Raw genomic sequence first — 24,694 nt, 5'->3', positions numbered from 1 at the left:
CTTACATAATCTGATTTTTATGTTCCCAGTACTTTGAAATTTGTTGGAGGTATTTTTATGTCTTGGCATGTTGCCAAAATTTGTAGAAGTTCTGTGTGTGTTTTATAATGATATTCTCCAACTCATAGGTGGAGCATTACATGTATGGTGCTTTTTTTTTTTTGGCCTGGTTATCAGTTACTGGGAGGGTTATAGTAAAATCTATGAAGGTGAGTTTGTTTCTTCTTTTATGTCTGTCAGTTTGGCTTTACATATTTTGATGTTATGTTATTGGGTATATATGTGTTTAGAATCATTATGTCCTGGTTATTTTGACTTTTTTTTTTTTTAAAGCTCTATGTATGGCTCCTTTTAATCTTTATTCTAATGTTTTTTCCCCTAATATCTCTTTTGCTTATTATTAATATGTCTAACTTAGTTATTTGGTGGGAGGGAAGGATTAATATTAGCCTCTACTTTTTCTGAAATTTTGCATAAATTTGGGGAAGAACCTACTAAAACAAGAAAAAACCCACAGAATTTTATGGAGGACCAGCAAATCTAAATACTATGTATTTGGAAGAATTACTGTAAAATATGCAAACTTCCAGCAATATTGGTAAGGAAAAACAAAGAAAAAAGACCCAAATATACAGTATTAGCATCTAAAAAGGGATCAAACCTATTTATATCGTAGAGTTTTTAAACAAAAGAATATTATTTCACTTTATTCCAGTACATTTGAGAATTTCGATGCAATGTATAAATTTGTAGAAAAGCATAATTAACAGTTGTTACAGAAGGAAATAGAAAATGTGAAAATGACAATAATATGAAAGAAGTCAATTATTAAAAGTCCACTGAAAAGATGTTTTCATTAGCATGTTTTATCAAACCTTATAGTCAGAGTCTCTGCTTTCATCTTCTAAAGGTTTTGTAGTTTTGTTCATCACCTGGAGATCTTTAAACAACCTAGATTTTGTTTAGAGAATGAAAAAGGAGAGAAAGCTACTAAATACTTAATGAGGTTGATTTATCTTTGGTCCCAAAGCAGATGAAGACAGTATAGAAAAAAGATAAGCATAGACCAACATTGTTTATGAACACAGATGTAAAATTTTAAAATAAAATCAAAGCAAAGCAATGTCATCTGTGTGTTAAATGAATACATTACAACCAAGTATGGTTTATACCAAAGTATATAAAGATGGTTCAGTTTTTGAAATCTCTATAAGTAATATACCAAATTAAAAGAATGAAATAGAAAACCAAATCCTCTTCACTGAGATTGTAAGTAATAGTCATATCAGCTGTGTATGAGAATACCTGTTATTCACACTTCATACACCTACAAACACTTGGTGGTTTCACTTTTTTTTTTTTTTTTTAAGATTTTTTATTTATTTATTTGACAGAGAGATAGCTAGCAAGAGAGGGAACACAAGCAGGAGGAGTGGGAGAGGAAGAAGCAGGCTCCTATGAGAGGAGCCTGATGTGGGGCTCGATCCCAGAACACCAGGATCACACCCTGAGCTGAAGGCAGACGCTTAACGACTGTGCCACCCAGGCACCCCAAAACTATGAGCCTTCTGAAGAAATTTGTGACTTAATTCAGTTTTGAATACCTAAAATAAAATAGTTTTGCAAAGTCAAAGAAATGGGATTTTACCAGCAGGTACCAGGAAGTAAAGAATAGATAGAATTATTTTTAAAATTTCTGTTAATGCTGAAGGCTCCCATAAAACTTGGAAAACTCAAAATCTTTAGTCCTAATTACACATGATTTTATAGTACTCATTTGTGGTACTTTCAGGGTATATGCTACTGTGTGGAAAAATGATGTTTTTTTGGCATACTATCATCCTTCGTACCTTTGCTAAAAGATCTTTTTAACAGCTGTTTGCTTCCCTGGATTCTGTTTCATTTACTCTGGTTTTTAAAAAATACTTTCTGTGAATCATTGAATACTACATCAAAAACTAACGATGTACTATATATTGGCTAATTGAATTTAACTAAAAATAGTTTCTTTCCTGTTTTGTGATAGTGTTTCAGAGGTTTGAAAAAGTTACATTTTTGACCTTTTAGATAAGTAGGATGTTAACCCAAAAGAAGGTATATATGGAATTATTCCAGATTACAAATAACTGTAGTTGCCTGTAATGAAATGCTATTGTTTAATTTAGGATCAGTAATGAGACAAGGGTATAGAGCATGTGCTTTATTTGGGGTCACGTTATTTGGAAGTCTTGAGGTAGGAGGAATATAAAATGAAATAGAAAATGTATTTAAAGAACTGCTGAATGTTAAGTTGTAGGCTGCTGTGCGATGTTTTGTAGCTTTAGCTGGCAAGTGGACCAGCACTAGACTCATACTTGCTGGCTCCACATCTTTATTTTTAATTTATATATTCTATACCTACCAGTCTTAACCATGTATTTCTGAAATGCTGATGTAGAAGCTGGGAAAGGGAGGGACCCTAGTCTCAGATTACTGCTAGATAGATAGCAGTACTCATAACTACTGTTCCTTGTGGTTCCCTTATATCCCGCCTACACCTTTGCAGATAGTCTATTTGTCAATAAACTTTCCTCCGATTATGATAAGGTATTTCCTTTGGGGACCCTGACTGGGTCCCACAGTCTCAACACTTTGTCCAGTCCAGTTTGTTCAGAAACCAAGGTGCCATTGTTTTGTGTGTTCTTTCTCCTAGGATGAGATCCTTCATACCTTCATTCAAATTTGATATTCCTTTAATCATCTTCTCTGTTGTGTGAATTCCAAATAGCCAATCTCTATTTCCTTTCCTTATTATCTAAAACACCAGCACAGAATTCTGTCCTAGACTGAGATAGGCAATGTGGAATATCCTTCTTTTCTAAGTTAGTTAGTCGGGCTAAATATCTTCAGATCAAATCAGGTTATAAGGACTGGCTTGCTTATTTCACTCTCCTAATGCTCAAATAAATATTACTCTCGCTTCGTGGAAGGAAGGGGAAAAGAACTATATCAATATATAATGACCCTTTAGGGGCGCCTGGGTGGCACAGCGGTTAAGCGTCTGCCTTTGGCTCAGGGCGTGATCCTGGCGTTATGGGATCGAGCCCCACATCAGGCTCCTCCGCTGGGAGCCTGCTTCTTCCTCTCCCACTCCCCCTGCTTGTGTTCCCTCTCTTGCTGGCTGTCTCTATCTTTGTCGAATAAATAAATAAAAAGAAAATCTTAAAAAAATATATATATAATGACCCTTTAATCATATTACTCCTTTTTGTGTGAGAATGAAGAGGGACATGAAGGGAGGAGAGGAAGATGGGTATACATTTCTCTTAGAGACAGCAGAACATACATTGATTTTAGGATTTTAAAAAATATGTCAGTTTATCCCCTATTATTAATAGGATGTCTAAATTCCTTATATGGTATTCAAGAGCATTTACATTTTCCACTTTCTAGGTCCAATTTCTCTGCATTTCTTAAAATTCTGTAACAACAATGGAATATTTACTGTTATCACCTCAAGGTCATTTTCTTGCCTCTCTTCATTTGCTTATATTGCTTCCTGTGCCTGGAATGTCTACACTGCAAACCCAGGCAAAGTAGCAAAATTCGACTTATCCTCAAGGTCCAGTTCCTGTGTTACTTTGTGAAGTATTAGTGTTCCATTCTCACCTATCCTGAGGCACTTTATATTTACCTCTATTAGAAGTTTTCCCATTGTTAGGTTTTGTGTATGTGTCTACTGTCTGTCTGCCCTGAAGACTGAGAACTTGTTGAAGGAAGGTATCATATTGTACTCATAATTGTTCAGACTCCAGTGATTGCCACCATGCTTTGTATAGTGTAGACTCTTGCTAAAGGAGTGTTAAAAGGGCAAATAAGTGAATGAGTGTGAAAGAAATCTGAATTTACTTGGTGGGAATTGCTGAAACTCCCTCTTCCATGAAATTTGTTTTTACTTCTCAGACATTTGTGTTAAAATATATGTTTAGCATTGAGTGTTAGAATATACAATGTTCAAAATGAAAGTTGAATTGATCCCACTTGTACATCCCTGTTACTTTGCATTATTTCATATGTTATTAGGTGTTTAAAAATATTTCTTATCAAAAATGTAATTCACATGTAAGAAATAAAGGAAATTGTTTTCTTATGGAAATTAAATCTATTTCTTCTTAATGTACTTTGGGATTATGAAATTGTTTGACTTCATTCTTAATCATAATTTGAATTTTGATTAAGAAACGCCAGTATGGGTATACCTAATTTGCATCACATTTCATTAAGAAAGTAATTGATGTTTTCTTTTGTTTCAGCCAAACCATTTACTTCTAAAGTGAAACAGATGCGTCTACATAGAGAAGACTTTGAGATATTGAAGGTGATAGGTCGAGGAGCTTTCGGAGAGGTAAGAGAGAAAGTTTTTATGTAAGTTTTGCTAATTGTTTTGGAAGGAATTTTATACAGTTTGTAAGAGAATTTAACAACATGATTTCCTTGCTGCCATAATTGATATGATCAATCAGAAAACATATTAGCGTTTTGAAAGAAATATTTCTACGTGGAATTTTTTTCCAAGATGTTTTTCTTCTTCATATGTCAACGTAAGTTTGAGTATGCTTCTGGACTCTTCTGTTCCATGGTTTTATGTGTCTCTCCTTGTGCCAGTACCACGGTCTTACATACTCTAGATTAAGAAGTCTCAATATCTGGTAGTGTGTGTCCTCCAGCTTCCTCCCTTTCCTCCTCTGTTCTTGGCCCTTGATATTTTTATATAATTTTACAATGAATGTTTCAGTTTCAGAATTACTCTTAAAAATCCACACCCATACATCTGCTTGAATTTTGATTAGGATTGCACTGAAACTGGAGATCAGTTTGTAGATAAGTGATACCTTAATAATACTGAGTCAGCCAGTTGATGAAGGAATGTGATATTCTTTGTTATTTTAGTTAGAATTGTTAGTTAAATTTCATTTTCTAGTTGTTTTTTTCCTAGTCATTAGAAATGTAATGGAATTTTGTTTGACTTCATACCTAGCAACCTAGCTGATTTTACTTTTTCAATTATGAATTGTATTGGATTTTAAGAAAATGTTTTATCAGCATCTTGTGAGACATGTAAGGCTTTTCTCCTTTACTCTGTTAATGTGTTGAATTACAATTTATTTTCAAATGTTAAACTAACCTTGGATTTCTAAGATAAGCCCAACTTTGTATTATCCTTTTTATGTCTCATTTCACTTGGCTTGCTCTGTGTGTGTGCGTGTGTGACAGAGGGAGAGAGAGAGAGAGAGAGAGAGAGAGAGAGTGTCTTCAGATTCTTGGAGAGAAACTGGCCTGTAATTTTCCTACTTAAAATCCTGATCAGATTTTGGTATTTTGGTTATGCTGGCCTCTTTTACTGTTCTCTGGAAGAGTTTGGAAGATTGTTATTATTTCTTCCTTCTATGCTTAGAAGATTTCACTTGTGAAACCATTGGGCCTGGAGGTTGCCAGTGAGACAGTTTTAATTAATTTCTTTAGTGGAAAATCAGACTGTTTGGATATTCTATCTGTGTGTCAGTTTTGCTAAGTTCACCCATGTCATCTAATTTTTCACAGTTATTACTATATTTATTATTTTTACCTCTCTTTTTTTTTTCATTTATCATGCTAGAGTTTTATCTTTTATTATTTTTTCAATGAATTAAACTTTGCCTTTTGAATTTTTCTATTGTAGATTTCTTTTCTGTTTCAGTAATTGCTGCTTTTAATATTTTCTTCCTTCTACTCTCTTTGGTTTTCTTTTTCTTTTTAAATATTTTATTTATTGGGGCGCCTGGGTGGCTCAGTCGTTAAGTGTCTGCCTTTGGCTCAGGGCGTGATCCCAGAGTCCTGGGATCGAAACCCACATCGGGCTCCTTCGCTGGGAAGCCTGCTTCTTCCTCTCCCATTCCCCCTGCTGTGTTCCCTCTCTCGTTGGCTGTCTCGCTCTCTGTCAAATAAATAAATAAAATCTTAAAAAATTTTATTTTATTTATTTATTTAAAGATTTAATTTATTTATTTGACAGAGAGCGAGGCAGCGAGAGAGGGAACACAAGCAGGGGGAGCGGGAGGGAGAAGCAGGCTTCCCGCTGAGCAGGGAGCACGATGCGGCCTTGATTCCAGAACACTGGGATCATGGCTTGAGCTGAAGGCAGATGCTTAAAGACTGAACCACCCACGTGCCCCTGAAGATTTTATTTAGAGAGAGCAAGCAGGAGCAGGGGTAAGGGCAGAGGGAGAAGATGACTCTACTCTCTTTGATTTTAAGTTGCTATTTTTTTGGTAACTTTTGGAGATAGATACTTAGAGCATTGATGTCTAGCCCTTCTTTTCAAATGTGTGTTTAAGGCTATGTTTTCTCTAAGAAGCTTTAGCTACAGCTGATAAGTTTTGATATGTCATATTTTTATTGCTGTTTTGCTCAAAATACAGTGTGATTTCCAATTTCAAATTGATTTCAAATTTCCATTGTGTTTTCTTTCTTCTTCTTTTTCTTAATCTATTACTTTAGAAGTTTGTTGTTCAATTTCTAAATACTTGGAGGGTCTTCTCGGTATATTTCTGTTACTGAGTTTCAGCGTAATTCCATAACAGTCACTTCATGATTTCAGCCCTTTGAAATTTGCTATGCATTGTTGTATAAATATCAATAAGGTTAAAATCATTAATCTTGTTTAAATCTTTCACATCCTTACTTTTTTATTTTTCTCTGCTTCATCTGTCATTTCCTGAGAGAGGATTTGTTTATTCTTTATTTCTTTTAGTTTTCACTGATGACAGATATAAAGTTATTATATCTTCCTGGTGATTAACTCTTTTATCATAATGAATGATCCTTGTTGTCTCTAAGTAATGCTTTTTGAGTTAAATTTTCCTTAATTTGATATTAATAGAATGATTCTAGCTCTTTTTATTAGTATTTGCATTAAATATCTTATTCCATCCTTACAGTTTTAGCTTTCTCTAATCTTAAGGGATGTTTACTGTTAGAATATAGGTTTTTTGTTTGTTGTGGTTTTTTTGTTTGTTTTGAGTAAACTCTTCCCTCAGCACAGGGCTTGAAATCATGACCCCAAGATCAAGAGTCACATTCTCTACTGACTGAGCGAGCCAGGTCCCCCAATTTTTGTTTTTTTAATCTAGTCTGATAATCTCATCTTTTAATGGAGTATATAGTCAGTTGATACGTAATGGAATTATTTATTACTATTTGCTTTCTATTTGTCTTGCCCATTCTGTATTATGTGTCTCTCAATTTCTGGTAATAGAGTGTTTTATTCTCTCCTTCATTTATTAATTTCTTAATTTTACTTTTTGTGGTTTCCCTAGAGATTGCCACATGTGTTCTCGGTAAATTTGCATTTTGTCAATTCTGACTTACCTGTCTTCTACCTTTTTTGGGTCATTGCTGTTATGTTGTACATATATTTAAAACCTCAAAAACTACTGTCCCTGTTCCTTTGGTTGTGCTCACATATTTGCATTTTTCTATTGCTCTTCACATTCACAGACTTTTCATTCACAGACTTCCCTTCGATAACATTTTCATTTTTACTTAAAAATTCCCTTTACTATTTCATTAGGTTTGCTGATGATAAACTGTCTGCTTTTATTTGTCTGAAAATATATTTATTTTGAGGTCTTAAAAATTTTAAAACATTGAATTCTATGCATGCATGACTCAATGGATTTTTACATTTGCATGTACTCTTGTAACCATTACACACCAAGATAGGCACCCCTTGCCTCCTCTAGTGAATAAGCACCTCCATATTAACCATCTATGCTGACTTTATCACTGTAGATTTATTTTGCCTGTTTTTTAATTTTATATTAATGGAATTATATAATACATACTCTTCTTTCTGGCTTATTTTGCTCAGCATTATGCTTGTGTGATTCATCTTTCTTTGTATTAGTTCACAGTATTCCTTTGTATAAATAAAGCACAAGTTATTTATTCATACTAATGTTGGTGGGTATTCAAGTTGTTTATAGTTTTTTGCCATGTTAGTAATGTTGTTATGAACATTCTTGTACTTGTCTTTTGGGAGACAGAGGCACTCATTTGTGTTTGATATAAACTTAGGAGTGGAATTGCTGGGTCATCGGGTAGGCCTATTCAGCTTTGGTAGATAGTGCCAGATAATTTCCCAAGTGGTTACCAGTTTGCCAGTTTTTTACCAATGCACCCACCAACAATGAAGGTCCCAGTTGCTTCACAACTTCACCAGCACTTGGTTATTTATTTATGTTTTACTTTAGCCATTTTTTTGGTGGGTGAGTAGTCATATTGAATTATGATTTCACTTTATATTTTCTGATAACTCTTAAGCCCATTTTCATATCACTGTATATAACTTAGATTTTTTTTTTCTTTTCATGAAGTGCATATTCTGAGGTTGGAGGATTGGGAGTGGGTGGGGAATTGAGAATGGGTTGTCTGACTTACTGGTATATTCTGGATACAGGTCCTTTGTTGGAGATAATGTGTGTATGTGTGTGTATTAAATAAAATCTCTCTTCCTTTCTGCGGCTTGGCTTTTCCCTCTCCATATGGATCTGTTATTGAAGAGAAGTTCTTAGGTTTAGTGAAGTTAATTAACTTTTCTTTATAGTTTGTCCTTTTTGTGGTCCTTTAAAGAAGTTTTTTTTTTTTTAACTCCAAGGTCATGAAGGTATTTTCCTGTGTTATCTTCTATAATTTTTTAAAAAAGTATTCTATTTTAGTCTGTGATCCATCTGATATTGATTATTTTGTGTTTCTTGAGGTATGGGTCAAGGTTCATTTTATTCTCTGTAGCTTTTATACATCTATTTATGAGTGTTTGATGTTTGCGGATGAGCTTTTTATAGTATTCTGTTTTCTAACTTTGTTACTAGAATAGAAATACAATTGATTTTTGTATATTGATACTGTATTTAAGAATCTTGATATATTCATTTATTCTAGATTATATGTAAGTTTTTTGAATTTTTCATTGTCTTATTTCCAAATAATGACAGCTTTTTCTTTTTTTCTTTCTGATCTTTACGCCTTTTATTTCTTTTTCTTATATTATTGCAGTGGAGAGGATCTTCCATAAAATGTTGAATTCAAGTGGTGAAAATAGAATTTTTGTTTGGTTTATGATTTCAGGGGGCAGTATTCAGTATTTTACTATTGAGTTTGAGGTTTGCTGCAGCTTTTTTGTTTGTATTGTTACTCTTTTTTTAGACTAAGGTAGTTTTCCTTCTAGTACTAGTCTGTTGAGAGTTTTTGCAATGCATGGGAGTTAACTTTTATCAAAAGATTTTTCTATATGTGTTTTGTTGATATGATTTAACTTCTACATTTGGTTACTGTGGGGATTATATTGGTTAGTTTTTAAATGTATCAATACTACATTAGTGTATAAATCCAATTGTTCCTGTGTATCATTTCAATGTATGTAGTTTGGTTTGATTTGCTTATATTTTGTTTAGCAGTTTTTTTGTTTACATGCATGAGAAAGATTGGCCTTTAATTTACCTATCCTATTAATTGTTTTATATTCTGGGATTATGATATGCTTAGCTCATAAGACAATTTGGGAAGTGTTTTTGGTTTCTCAGGTTTTTGAAAGTTTGTGTAAGATTAGTATTATTTCTTTGAAAACTAGTTAAGCCATCTAGGAGTGTGATTTCTTTTTTTTTCTTTCTTTCTTTCTTTTATATAATGTTATGAGTTTTGACAAATAATTACCCTTATTGAAGATATAGAACATTTCCATCTTCCTAGGAAGTTTCCTTCCCTGTTAGTTCCCTGTAACTTCCATCAAGTGGCAATCACTGTTCTAAATTTTAACTGTGGATTAGTTCTGGGTTTTTGAAAATTTCACATAAATGGAATCATACTATATGTACTTTTTGGTGTACAAATTCTTTTCCTCAGAATATGTCTGTGAGATCCATCCTTGTGATTGAAATTTGTAAATATTCCCTTTTTGTTGCTGATTAGCATACTATTTTATTAACATACTACAATTTATCCATTTTTATGTTGATGAGCATTTGGGCCTGTTTTTAGTTTTGGGGTATTAGGAATAAAGCTGATATACATATTATTATACAAGTATGTATGGAAATACAATTGTATTTTCCTTGGATAAATATGTACTATCGGAACTGCTCTGCTAGTGGTAGGTGCATGTTTAAATTTAAAAGGGGCTGGCAAATTTTTTCTAATTGGGTTGTACCAATTTCTGTTCCTACCATGTTCCATGGTTCTCACCAGTACCTTTTCGTTGTTAGTCTAGTGAGTGTGTAATAGTATCTCATGGTCTTAAATTGCATTGTTATTTGGATTTGTGTTGTATATCAACATAATAATGTGTTTTTGTGGCTTATGCACCATTCTTAGATCTTCTTTGTGAAGTATGTGTTCAAATATTTTGCTCATTTTTAAAAATTGAGGTATTTGTATTTTCATTATTGAGTTGTAGGAATTCTTATATTTTATATTTATAAAAGTCCTTTGTCAGATACATGTTTTGTCAATATTTTCTCACAGGCTGTGTGGCTTGCCTATTTTCTTTGAAATGTTTCCTTATGAGAAGTTTTAAATTTTGATGATATAATTGAAAATTTTTTCTCTTGTCATTATTTTCTGTGTTCTTTCTAAGAAATTCTTGTTCATATCCCAGTCACAAAGGTACTTATGTTTTTCCCATAAAAGCTTTATAGTTTTATGTTTTTTGTTTAGATTTGTGACCTATTTCAAATTAATCAGTGTGTGATGTGAAATAGGGATTGAGGTTCATTTATTTCCCAGTGGATTTCTAGTTGTTTTAACACCATTTGTTGAAGAGGCTCTTTCCAATCTATTGAATTACTTCAGCACCTTTGTCAGAAAAATCAGTTGACCATATAAGTCTTGATCTTTTCCTCCTCTTTCTATTCTGTTTCATTGGTTTCTTTGTCCCTTTGCCAGTCTCACACTATCTTGATTTTGATTCTTGTAGCTTTATACTATAAAGTCGAGAGCATGAAGTCTGAGTGTAAGTCCTTCTACTGGGTTCTTTTTCAAAATCGTTTTAGCTATTCTAGAACTGTGGCATTATTGCATAAATTTTAGAATCCATGTCCGTTTCCATAAAAGCCTACTGGTTTAGAAAATGAATTTGCATTCCATTATAGATCAGTTTTGGTAGGACTGACATATTAACAATGTTGGTCTACTAGTTCATAAACAATGTTATTTCTTTTTTTTTTTTTTTTGAGAGAGACAGATAGCATGTGTGAACTGGGGTGGGGGTGCAGAGGGGCAAAGGGAGAGCGAGAGGGGGAATAGAGGGAGAGAGAGGATTTTTTTTTTTTAAGATTTTATTTATTTATTTGACAGAGATAGAGATAGCCAGCGAGAGAGGGAACACAAGCAGGGGGAGTGGGAGAGGAAGAAGCAGGCTCATAGCAGAAGAACCTGATATGGGGCTCGATCCCAGATCGCCGGGATCACGCCCTGAGCCGAAGGCAGACGCTTAACCGCTGTGCCACCCAGGCGCCCCGAGAGAGAGGATCTTAAGCAGGCTCCACACTCAGTGCAGAGCCTGGTGTGGGGCTTGAGCTCATGACCCTGAGATCATGACTGAGCTGAAATCAGGAATTGGACACTGAACTGACTGAGCTACCAAGGTGCCCCCTTCTTTGTTTTTTAAGGTGTATTTTAATTTTTCTCAAGAATGTTTTATAATTTTAGCATATAGTTTTTGTTCACTTTTTCTTTAAATGTATTCCTAAGTATATTATGTTTTTGATGCTATGGTAGATGATACTAAAAATTTTTATATTCAGATAGAACGCAGCTATTTTGTAGATACACCACTGATTTTTGTATCTGACGTTATTTCCTAAATTCACTTATTTTTTAAAAATAGTTCTTTGTTGTTTTAGTTATTGCTTTCTTAGATTTTCTTTGTAAACGATCATATCGTCTGAGAATAGGGACAATTTCCTTTTTACTTTACAGACTTTATACCTTCTATTTCTTTATCTTATTGTACTAGTTTGGACTTCTAGTACAATATTGAATAGATGTCATGAGGATAGGCATCCTTACCTTATTCCTGAGCTTTGGGAGAAAGGATTCAGTGTTTCACTGTTAAATATGGTGTCAATTGTAGGTGTTTGTGTAGGTGCCTTTTATCTGATTGAAGATATTGTGTTCTGTTACTAGTTTGCTGAGAATTTAAAAAATTTCATCACTAATGGATGCTGAATTTTGTCATATGGCTTTTGGGCATTTATTGAAATAATCGTATAGATTTGCTCTTTTATTCTGGTAATATGATGAGTCGTTTTGATTGACTTTTTAAAAAGATTTTATTTTTTAGGGCATTTTCACGTTCATAGCAAAATTGAGTGGAAAGTACAGGGAGTTCCCATATACCGCCGGCCCCAACTTGTGCTCAGCCTCTTCCACGGTGGACATCCTTCACTTCAGTGATGCATTTGCTATAGTCTGTGAATCCGCAGGGACACAGCATTATCAGCCAAAGTCCATAGTTTACATTACGGGTCGCTTTTGGAGGTGCACATCGTATGGGTTTGAACCAATGGATAGTGATACATATCCACCCTTATAATATCACACAGAATTGTTTCACTGCCTTAAAAATCCTCTGTGCTCTGTTTACCATCCCACCCCTCCCTCGTCCTCTGGCTGTCACTCATCTTTTTACTGTCTCCACAGTTTTGCCTTTTCCAGAATGTCCTATAGTTGGCATCATACAGGATGTAGCCTTTTCAGATTGGCTTCTTCCATGTAGTTATGTTCATTTAAGTTTCTTTTATGTCTTTTCATGGCATTTGATAGCTTATTTCTTTTTACCGTTGTCCGAACATGCCACTGGTTTTATTTATCCACTTACCTACTGAAAGACATCTTGGTTGCTTCCAACTTTTGGCAATTATGAATTAAGCTGCCATAGATACCCACATGCAGGTTGTTGTGTGGACATAAATTTTCACTTCTTTTGGGCAGATACCAAGGAGCATGATTGCTGGATGGAATGATAAGAGTATTGTTGAAGTTTCATAAGAAACTGCCAAAGTGTCTTACAACGTGGCTGGTACCATTTTGCATTTTACCAGCAGTGAATGAGAGTTTCTGTTGTTCCACGTCCTTATCAGCATTTGGAATTTTCAGTGTTTTAAATTTTGGCCATTCTAATAGGTGTGTTGTTGTATCTCACGGTTGTTTTAACTTGCACTTCCCTGGGTGATGTTGTGAGCACCTTTTCATATGCTTTTTTGCCATCTGTGTATCTTCTTGGATGAGATGTCTGTTAGGATCTTCGGTCCATTTTTTTAATGGGGTAGTTTGTTTTCTTAATGTTGAATTTTAAGAGTTCTTTGTTTATTTTGGATAACAGTCCTTTATCAGATGCATCTTTTGCAAATATTTTCTCTCAGGTTTGTCTTCTCATTGTCTTGACAGTGTCTGTCACAGAGCAGAAATCTTCAATTTTGATGAAGTCTAGTTTATCAATTATTTCTTTCATGGATTATGCCTTTGTTATATGATTGATTTTTTCCCATGTTATACTAATCTCTGGGATAAATTCCAATTGGTCGTGATTTACTATCCTTTTGAGATGCTGCTCTATTTAATAGTTCCTTAGTATTTTCTTAGCTATTTTCATATCTATAACTAATGGAGAATGTTGACCTCTGATTTCTTTTTTATAACGTTGATGTCAAATTTTGACATTAATGTTATGCTGGACTTAAAAAATGAACTGATGGAGGGTTGCCCCCCCCTTTTTGAAATATTTTGTGTATATTGGGTATTTTTCCCCCCTTAAATGTTGGATAGAATTCACTGGTAAAACCATCTGGACTTGGGGGTTTTTCTGTGGGACATATAATCCTACTAATTTAGTTTCTTGGTGGTTACAGAGCTCTTCAGATTTTCTGTTTTATATTGTGTCAGATTCAGTAAATTTTGTTTTTCATGGATTTGTTTATTTAAGTTTTCAAATGTAAGTTGCTCATAATATCCCTTTTTTAATGTCTGTGGAATATGAGGTGATAGTCCATCTTTCATTGCTCATATTTATGCTTTATTCCTCTTTCTTTGTCAGCCATATTAGAGGTTGTTCATGTTATTAATTGTGAACAAAGCTACTTTAGGCTTGTGAATTGTCTGTATTTTTGTCACTTTTTTAAAAAAAGATTTTATTTATTTTAGAGAGAGAGAGTGCTTTGGAGCAGGGAGAAGGGCAGAGGGGGAGGGAGAGGGAGAGGGAGAGGGGAGAATCTCAAGCAGACTCTGTGCTGAGCGTGGAGCCCAACAGGACACGGGGCTGCATCTCACTAGCGGAGATCATGACCTGAGCCAAAATCAAGAGTCAGATGCTCAACTGGCTGAACCCCCCCCAGGCACTCCTGTGTTTGTTACTTTTTAACTTAAATTTTTTTTTCTTTGTTATTTCTTTTCTAATACTTTCTTTGGCTTTGATTTGCTCATCGTTTTTCTAGCTTCTCAAGGTAGAAACTTAAACTTAGCTCTTTGATTCTTTTCTATTCCAATTTAAGAATTAAAACTATAAATGGCCCTCTGAGCAGGATTAGGTGTATCCCACAGATTTTGATGTTATATTTTCATTATCATTCGTATCAAAATACTATTTAACTTTCTCCTTGATATCTTCTTTGAGTTGTTAACTGTAGCATTTACTTTTAATAATTTTGGGACTTTATGAGTTATCTTACTGTTATTGATGTCCAAGTTATGTTTGTTATGGTCAGACATCATACTCTTAAGTTTTCAGTACTTTTGAGGTTTATTAAATTTTGTTTTATGGTCAAAATATGGCTTATCGTGCACACTCCATGTGCACTTAAATGATTTTTATTCTACATTTGTTGCTTATATTCTTTTATAAACGTCAGGTCAAGATGGTTGCTGCTGTCAATAAAATCTTCCATACTTTGGTGAGTTTTGTTTAGTTCATTTGAGAGAGGAGTATTAGAATCTTCAAATATAATTGTGCTTGTGTGTATTCCTCCTGCTCCTCATGCATTTTGAAACTCATAGAAGGGGCATACAGTTTATCAATTTTTATGTATTTCTGATAGAGCAACTTTTTTATCATTACGGAATATTTCCTTTTTTGTAAGGTAATGTCTGGTAGTCTAGTTTGTCTCATATTAATATAGTCAGCTTTCTTAAGGGTTGAACTTTTTCTTTTTGCAGTTGTGCATAAAGTGAATCTCTTGGGGTGCCTGGGTGGCTCAGTCGGTTGAGAGTCCGACTCTTGGTTTCGGCTCAGGTAGTGATCTCGGGGTCCTGGGATTGAGCTCTGCTTTGGGTTCCCTGCTCAACAGGGAGTTTGCGTGTCTCCCTCTCCCTCTGCCCATCCCCCTGCTCTCTCGTGCTCTCTCTCTCTCTCTCTCTCAATAAATCTCTAAAAAAAAAAATAAAGCGAATCTCTTGTGGATGGCATATAGTTATGTGTTGCATTTTTTATACATTCTGGTAATCTCTGTGCTTTTATAGGACTATTTAGACCATGGGTGAACAGATTTTTTTTCTGTGAACTTCCAGACAGTAAATATTTCAGATTTCTCGGTCCATGTGGTTTCTGTGACAAGTACTCTACTCTGTCATTGTAATGTGACTATAGCAGTAGACCATTTGTAAGTGGATGGATTTGGCTGTATTCAACTTTATTTATAAAACAGGTGTTGGGCTATATTTGACTTCTAGGCCATGGTTTGCTGAAGCCTGGGTTAGGCCATTTTAATGAAAATTTACAAATATATATAGGTATGTCAATTTTTTTTCTTTTTGCCTCATCCTTGTCTTTTTCTTGTTTTCCTTAATGTTAATGTTCTCTTTTGATTTCTTTTTTTTTTAGTATGTTCTGTTAGCCAGCATATTGTACATCATAAGTTTTTGATGTAGTGTTCAAAGACTCATTAGTTGCGTATAACACCCAGCACTCATCACAACACGTGCCCTCCTTATTTCTGTATTGACGACTTTGCCGGACATCTTTGCATTATTTTCATAATAGTTGTTCTTGAATATGGGTCTTTTTTTCCCACTCCAAGAATTTAGCATCTTTTAAGTGTCACAACATTCTTATTCATTACAGAAACATCAGTGTCGGTCAGTTTTCTTCTTGTTGATAATTTTGCTCTCTCCCTTCTACCTTTCTGCTACTGCATAAATTAGAGGGTGGAGCCACATAAATTGCCCAGAATTAGGGTCAAACAAAAAAGAATTGGAATGACCCAGACACACACACATACTTTTTTTTTTTGGGGGGGGGCGAAAAAGCCTATATCAGTTGGGTATAAGAATTGAAAAGGAAGAGTTAGAACTTCAGTTTGCAAATATATTATTGTATATCTAAAAAATATATCTAAAAGCCCCAAGATAATGCTGAAAGCTACTGTAAAATAGACATAATTCTGTAGTAATTATACACATACACAAGTCATGAACTTTTATATGTACAAACAACTGGCAATTGGAAGATGATGGAAGAGAAAAACACATTTATAGTTGCCACATCATAAAGGTGTTACTTTTTTCTAAATTAACAGATTAAATAATTCCAATACATATGGTAATTACTAGGCTGATACTTAAGTTTATGCAGGGAAATAAGAACAGATAAATGCTTAAAGAATAGAGCAGTGACAGACTTGTATATTAAAACGTGTTATGAAGCCTCAAGAAATACACATGAATAAGAAGGCCAGAAATGGGCTCACATACACATAGTAATTTAATGTCTGCTAAAGGCAGCATCCCCAGTTAGTGTAAAAGAGACGTTTTAATACATGGTCTTGAGACAGTGGGATAGCCAGTTGGAAGGGTCCGTTTGTGGATCCAATTAAAATTCATATTATATAAGGACAAACTACAAATGCATCAGATGTTCAAGTGTAAAAAATAAGACAAATACAACACAAGTGTCCAAAGTAGGTTGAACAATGGAAAACCATACAGCTCCAATAAAGAAAAAGTTCCCTGGACCTCTGTGGAGAGATTGCCAGGATCTATTATAAAGTGAATAAAATAGGCTGCAGGATTCTATATATATAGTATGCTGTTTTTTGTTAAGAAGAGGTAGAAATTGTACAATTCATACTTGTATTTTCATAAAGTAACATTTTACAGGGACAAGAGGGAATGGGGTACTGGTAGACGCTGACAGGAGTGGGAGTGACCCTTCTAAGTAGAAACATTTTTGTTTTGATTTTTGAAGCATTAGCTGTTTATTGAATAATAAACTCTTTTTGAACTTATTCTCTATTTTAAAAAATCACTAGAAATTCTTTCAGGTTGAGATGAATTAACCTGCAAGTTTTGCGAATAATTTAAGGAAAAAGTACTTCTAAATGTAAACTTCCCCAAATAGAAATAGAGGGACCATTGCCCAGCCCATTTGATGAGGCTGGAATAACCTTGTTTCTGACTGCGTTGAGTTGAAGGAGGGGACCATAGGAAAGAATGCATGTGATTTGATTTTATCACAAAAGTCAGGATAATGGTTATCTCTGGTGAGAAGGTGGATGCCCGTGGGCAGATTCTGGGTTATTGCAATGTTCTCTTTCTGGATCTCTGTTTTACTTATATGTTCTTCGCTTTAAAATTGTGTTTAACTCCACATTTGTCTTGTCTTCTTTCTGTATGTTATACTCACAAATGTTGTGAAGTGATTTGTAAAAAGCTATAATAATTTATGTTTATCTAACAAATGAGCCTTAAAGTATGTACAGTAACCACTGATAAAATTTCCATAGGGGAATACAAAAACTCAGGACAGTTTAAAATAGAGCTTTTAACTCTCCCTACTCAGAAACTGGCAAGTCACGCAAATAAAAAAATCAAGACTTAGAAGTTTTTATTTTTTGAAGGTGGAACTTTTTAATGGCCTATTTATTCCGTTCTGTGTTAGAATGATTGATAGAGTAAAGCAGTGATTTTTAAAAATGGTAACAATTGGTTTCTCCTAAACTAGTTTCACTAAGGGATTAGAGGCAGTCAAATTGGTATCTAGTAGGGACCCACTTACTTTTGTTTAAGCTATTCTACTGGGATTTATGTTCTGCAACTAGCACAGCAGTTCTGGCCAGCATTGGAATTGTTCATTCACATGGTTCACTGCAAATAAAACTTCTGTTTAAAAAAAGTCAGGCCACAGAGAAGAACAGAGAGGGTGTGCCACAGTGGCGTGTTCAACAGATGAAGGGACCCCTGGACAAAGTGGCTTTCTTCATTTAAAGGGCTGTCTTCTCTCCTCTAATTCCAAATCTAGACAATGACTACTGGGTAAGGGGTACTGAATATATGTAGGAATTTAAATCATTGTTTTGGAATTTCATTTTCCATCCCTTGGGAAAGCCTGAAGTCAGACCCTTCAGGTTCTCGCTCGGCTTTGCTCAGTGGAGCTGTCCCGTGGGGGCGGGGGAGAGTTCGGAGGTGGGCTGTGGCGGATTTGGAGCAGCCGGCACTAGTCGACGCGCAAGTCCTTATTAGGACATTGAAAGGGCTCACTGTGCCGTCAGCAGTGAGGATCGGTGCACCGAAGAGGCCGCATGTAGCCGGGGTCGGGAGCTTTTCCCGTGTAAGAGAGTTCTCTTTAACCCAGAACAGATCACCTTAAAAAGTGCACACGAAGCGTGGCCTGGTCTCGTCTTTCGGGCCCCACAGCACCCTAGCCACTGTCCACGCTTGTCAGTCTTACCTGAGCTCAAAGAATAAAAGGCGTTCCCACCGCCACCCTCACCTTAACCCAGCCAGCCTTATAAAAAAACAAAAACAACCAACCAAGCCCAGGCGGCAGGAGGCCACAACGTTTTTGTGGTGCTGATCAGTACCTGAGATTCTAACCACAGTCTCTGATTGATTCCACAGTGGCCTTTCCTCAGAGAATTTGAAGAAGCAGTTGTCCCCCCAGTCCGTTTTCTAGGAGTGACGCCAGCCAGGAGGGGATGGCGTTCTCCGCGGTCCAGTCCAGGAGGCGGGTGGTACGGCCTCCCTTGATTTCCTGGCTGACATGTTGAACTTCAGGGCTGTGGTCTGCAGACACGGGGAAGGCTCCCTCTGCTGGGCCCTGCTTGTAAACACAGCTGCGAGGGTTGTGCTGGAAGGGACGGGAAAGCTTAGCGGTAGCTCCTCGGAGGTCCCAGGATAGCCGGGCTGATAGACCTCGATGCCCTTGGGAGGCTCTCTCCACGTCCATCGCCCGGTGGCCGAGAGCCACTGAAGTAGTGCTCACGTGGGGGGATAGGGTAGGGTCTGCAGCATACATGGAATCATAATGAGGCCATCTGAGACCAGGCTTGCTTGGTCCAGAAATTCCAAGCTCCAGAGGGAAGGCCCCCATACATTCGTCCCCCACAACCCATTAGAGGAGCAGTTTCAGCAGGCCCTGCTCTCCCCACTGGCATCTGCATGGGTGTGAATGCAGAGCTGGTCAGAAGTGGTTTTCATGGCCCAAACAACCAGGAGGAAACACAGGAGTTCTGTTGATGATGTCTTTTGAATGCTTAGACAGTTTGGCCACTATTTCTGGATATTAAAGTTTTTTAGGCAGACTGTACTCTCTGGTCTATCCAGGAAAGACTCAACAGTCCATTTTGCTGATGTCCGCATTATGGAGGCCGAACAGTTCATCTGCGGGGGTTCAAAATGGGGTCAGCTTTAGTAAGCAGCACCACCAGGAATAAAAGGGTGGCTAGGGCCCACCACACTTTGGGATCTGGATCCTGGACTTACTGAAGCTGTGGAGACCCTGAGCCTACAGTTGCCGCGTCCAGTCCTAGTACCTGCTTTCTGTAAACCCAGTCCACTATTGTTGCCACTGGGACAAGATGTAAAATATTTTAATGACATGGTTATCATGAACCTAATAGATAAAGAATTCTATATCCAGTAGAGAATACACATTCTTTTCTAGCACATACAAATCATTCTTTAAATTTACCGTGTTCTTGGGGCACCTGGGTGGCTCAGCCAGTTAAGCAGCTGCTTTTGGCTCAGGTCATGATCCCAGGGTAGGATCGAGCCCTGAGTTGGGCTCCCTGCTCAGTGGGGAGTCTGCTTCTCCCACTCCCCCACTTGTGCTCTCTCTCTCTCTAATAAAATCTTTAAAAAAAATTTACCTTGTTCTAGACCAGAAGGAGTGCCTCAATAACTTCCAAAAATTATTATTATGCGGACCAGTATCTCTGACCTTCATAAAATACAATTAGAAATTGGGATGCCTGGGTGGCTCAGTGGGTTAAGCATCTGATTCTTGGTTTCAGCTCAGGTTATGATCTCAGGGTTGTGAGATCAAGCTTGTGTTGGGCTGCAAGCTCAGCAGGGAGTCTGCTTGAGATTCTCTCTCCCTCTGCCCCTCTGACTGCCCTCTCTCTCCCACCTCTCTCTCAAATAAAATCTTTTTAAAAAAAGGAATTAAATCAGTCAGCTAAAAATGACCTATATGTTTATGCATTTAAAAGTATAGATCATAAGGGAAATTGTAAAATAATTTGATGTGAATGAAAATGCTGCATTTCAAAATTTGTGAGTTACTTCGAGATTTATAGCTTATAATGAATATAGCAGGAAACAAGAAAGTGCTGTGGGCTGAATTGTGGCTCTATCCCTAAGCACTCAAAAACATTCATATGTTGAAGTTGTAACCTCTGGTACCTCAGAATATAACCATATATGAAAATAGAGTCTTCGTGGAGGTAACTAAGTTAAAATGAGGTCATTAGTGTGGGCCCTACTATGCCATCATGGGTATCCTTATACGAAGGGGATGTTTGGACACAGTCATGGACAGAGGGAAGATAATTTGAAGACACAGGGAGAAGGTGGGCATGTCAAGCCAAGGAAAGAGGCCTGGAATAGATCCTTCCTTCATGACACTCGGAAGTAACCAACCCTGTCACATTGATCTTGGACTTCTAAGTCTCCAGAACTACAAGAGAAAATACATTTCTGTTGGTTAAGGTACCTGATCTGTGATACCTTGCTATGGTAGCCCTAGCAAACTAGTACAGTAATTAATGACCGAAATTTTAATTCGGGAAGTTGGAAAAAGAACCACAAAGTAACAAGAAGGAGAGAAATAAGAACAGGCTGGAAATGTGTTAAATATAGTGGTATTATCAAAACCAAATGGGTTCTGTAAAAAAATATATATATATTTAAAAATTGTTGGGTCATGGCTCATGATTATTTCAATTTCAGAAGAAGCGTGAAGTTCAATAAATATTATAAAAACTCTTAAAAATAATAAAGGGAATGTCTTTAATTTGATGAAAGATATGTACCAAAACCTAAAGCAAACTTTTAATAGAAAAACTTCAGATGCATGTCATTTAAGATAGGAACAAGACAAACATGGTTAACACTGTTAGGAACTCCAGGAACCTGAAATGCTCTGACATGTATGTTAAGAAAGTAAATAGAAATGAGTTAATGGGATTGGAAGGGAAGAGATAAATCTGTATTTTTAGATCACCTACATATAAAAATCTACAGAGGCAATAAACAAAATGTATGTATTAATAAGATAATACTTCTCAAACAAGATCATTTTACAGAAATCAGAATTTCTCTGTACTCAAAATAATCAGCTAGAGGAGATGAGAGTGTAAGATACCATTTGCAATAATAAAAACAATCAAGTAGCTGGGATTTAACTTGACAAATAATGGCCAAGATTTACGTGGAGGAGAATCTAAAACTCTGTTAAAGTATATGATAAAAAGACCTGAAAAACAGATACACTGTATTCAAACATGGTATAATGTATTTGTAAATATGTCCGTTCTCTCTGGATTAATCTATAAATTCTATGAAATGCCAATCAAAATCCTATAGAATATTTTGAGAAATTTGACACACTGAATAATTTGCATGGAACTTCTGATTCTAACACACTTGCTTATATCACACCACCTCTTCTGAAAAGAACTAGAAAACAAATTTATCTGAAAGTGTAGGGCTATGAAATCAGTAAGGACTCAGGTGCTGTAAGTCAGAGAAGTAGGTCTGTTGAGATGTGAATCTCCAGCATTTAGCTCTACCTTTCAATTGGAGGCAGTTGTCTAGGGGCAGAGAAGCTAAAGAAAACTTCCAGAAATCTCGCAGGTCGGGGAAAACAAAAATTAGAAATTAGAGCTCAATAAAGAGGAGGGCTCTGTTAAGTATTCTGGGTATTTAATTTGGGCCCCCGAAGGGTTACACCCCTCAGGTGGAAGGACAAATGGAAGTAGGCCAGCCCTCACAAGATGGAAACGCGGTTGTAATCAAATCAATCCCAGATTGTATTAAGGTGATCTGACCCTAGGGTGGAAATAAAACATACAGTGGCTTAAATTAAAACTTGATAGGTTTCATAGCAACCACAGAAAACTGAAGAGAGGATTAGTGGCCTGGAAACTAGGTCAGTAGAAAATATCTAGGCTGAAGTATGGAGAGAAAAAAGTGGACAGAAAATTAAAAAATAAATTAGGATTCCTATTAGATGCAGTGAAAAAATTAACATGTATGTATTTATAGTTCCAGAAAGGAGACAAAAGAGAAAATGGGACACAAACAGTATCTGAAGAGATCACCTGTGAGAACTTTTCAAAGCTAACTAAGAACAGAAATACACACATAGATTTCAAGAGTTCCTCTGACTCCATGACAGGAAAAATGCATCAAGGCACAAAATACGTCCAGGCGTATGGTTCTGAAAACCAAAGATAAAGAGAAGGTTTTAATAATAGAGGAAAAAGGGCGTGTAACTTCCAAAAAGCAATGAGAAGACAATTCACTTGACAAGGGAAATGATGGAAGTTGAAGGTAATGGAAAATAGTAAAACTGCTCAAAGAAGCAACGTGTCAACCTATGATTCTATACCCAGCAAAAATATTTATTTTTAAATGAAAGCAAAACTATAAAATATTGTTGAGAGCAATTAAGACCTAGACAAATCAGAGACATTCTGTGTTCATAGGTCGGAAGACTTCGTACTGTTAAGATGGCAGTTCTCCCCAGACTGATGCATCCCTTTCAAAACCCAAGCTACCCTGACAGGCTGATTTTAAAATTTTTGTAGAAATTCATGGGACCCAGAATAATTAAAATGATTTTGAAAAGGGACAAAAAGGAAGAACTCACGCTTCCTGATTTTAGAACTTATTACAAAGCACTGGTAATCAAGGCTGTGTGGTCCTGGCTTAAGGATCACACACAAATCAAAGGAATACAATTCAAAGTCCAGAAATAAACCCATATGTTCTATGGTCAGTTGGCTTTGTCTATCTTTTTTTCTATTTTTCTATCTATTTTTCTATTTTTTTCTATTTTTTTCTTTCTTTCTTTCTTTCTTTCTTTCTTTCTTTCTTTCTTTCTTTCGTCGTCGTCGTCGTCGTCGTCGTCGTCGTAAGATTTTGAGAGAGAGCAAGAACAAGTGGGAGGGGGCAGGGACAGAGGGACAAGCAGACCCCCCAATGAGAAGGAAGCCCCATGTGGGGCTCGATCCAAGACCCCAAGATCATGACCTGAGCCAAAGTCAGTCACCTAACCAAGCCACCCAGGCACCCTGACTTTTTCTTTTTTAAAAAACCGTTATTTATTAAGTAATCTTTACCTGCAACCTGGGGCTCAAACTCAGTACCCCAAGGTCACGAGTCACACACTCCACCAACTGAGCCAGGCAGGCACCCGGTCAGTTGATTTTTGACAAGGGTGTCAAGAACATTCAAGGGGATAAAAAAAATAGTCTTCTCAACAAATGGTACAGGAGCAACTGGATATCCATCCACATGCAAAAGGATGAAGTTGGACCCTACCTTACACAGTATATAAAAGTAACTTAAAATAAAGAATAGAGCTAAAGAGCTGGGGCACCTGGGTGGCTCAGTCGTTAAGTGTCTGCCTTCGGCTCAGGGCGTGATCCCGGAGTCCTGGGATCCAGCCCCACATCGGGCTCCTCCACTGGGAGCCTGCTTCTTCCTCTCCCACTTCCCCTGCTTGTGTTCCCTCTCTCGCTGGCTGTCTCTATCTCTGTCAAATGAATAAATAAAAATTAAAAAAAAAAAAAAGAATAGAGCTAAAGAGCTAAGAGTTAAAACTTAGCTAAGAGATAAAACTGTGGCACTCTTAGAGGAAACATAGGTATAAATTTTTGTGACCTAGGGTTGGGCAATGTTTTAAGTATATACCAAAACCATAAGTGCCAAAGGAAAATCAATAAATTAGATTTCATCAAATTAAAAACTTCTGTGCTTCTAAAAAACACTGTTGGGAAAGTGAAAAGACAGTCTATAGGATGGAAGAAAATATTTTCCAGTTGTATATCTGAAAACAGTCTAGTATCCAGGAACCTATAAAGAACATTTACAACTCAACAGTAAAATTGCAAATAACCTAACTAAAATATTGGCAAATGATTTTTAATAGACGTATCTCCAGCGAAGATCTATGAATCACCAATAAGCACATGAAAAGATGCCCAGCATAGTTAGTCACTTGGGAAACACAAGTCAAAATCACAATGAGATATCACTTACCACCCAGCAAGATGGCTGTAATTAAAAAGACAGTAACAAGCATTGGTGAGGATGTGGAAAGACTGGAGCTCTTGCACCTTGCTGGTGTTAATGTAAAGTGTGCAACTGCTTTAGAAAACACCCATTCAATCCAGCAATCCTATTC

General features: G+C 36.3%; 1 protein-coding gene across 13 annotated transcripts in view; it reads left to right on the top strand.

Moving 5' to 3' along the window:
• CDC42BPA (CDC42 binding protein kinase alpha) overlaps window positions 1-24,694 on the top strand; it is a 310,508-nt gene that overhangs the window by 60,890 nt on the left and 224,924 nt on the right. For all 13 annotated transcript variants that reach the window (XM_045796507.2, XM_087859422.1, XM_045796498.2 and 10 more), the window contains exon 2: window positions 4,293-4,384. In XM_045796507.2, coding sequence (XP_045652463.1) covers window positions 4,293-4,384 — 92 coding nt within the window. The remainder of the gene's footprint in view (window positions 1-4,292; window positions 4,385-24,694) is intronic.

The sequence above is a fragment of the Ursus americanus genome, chromosome 2 (assembly GCF_024610735.1).
Source record: "Ursus americanus isolate L20-20 chromosome 2, mUrsAme1.1.p, whole genome shotgun sequence".
Lineage (NCBI taxonomy): Eukaryota > Metazoa > Chordata > Mammalia > Carnivora > Ursidae > Ursus > Ursus americanus.
This window is presented reverse-complemented; position numbering and strand designations above follow the sequence as displayed.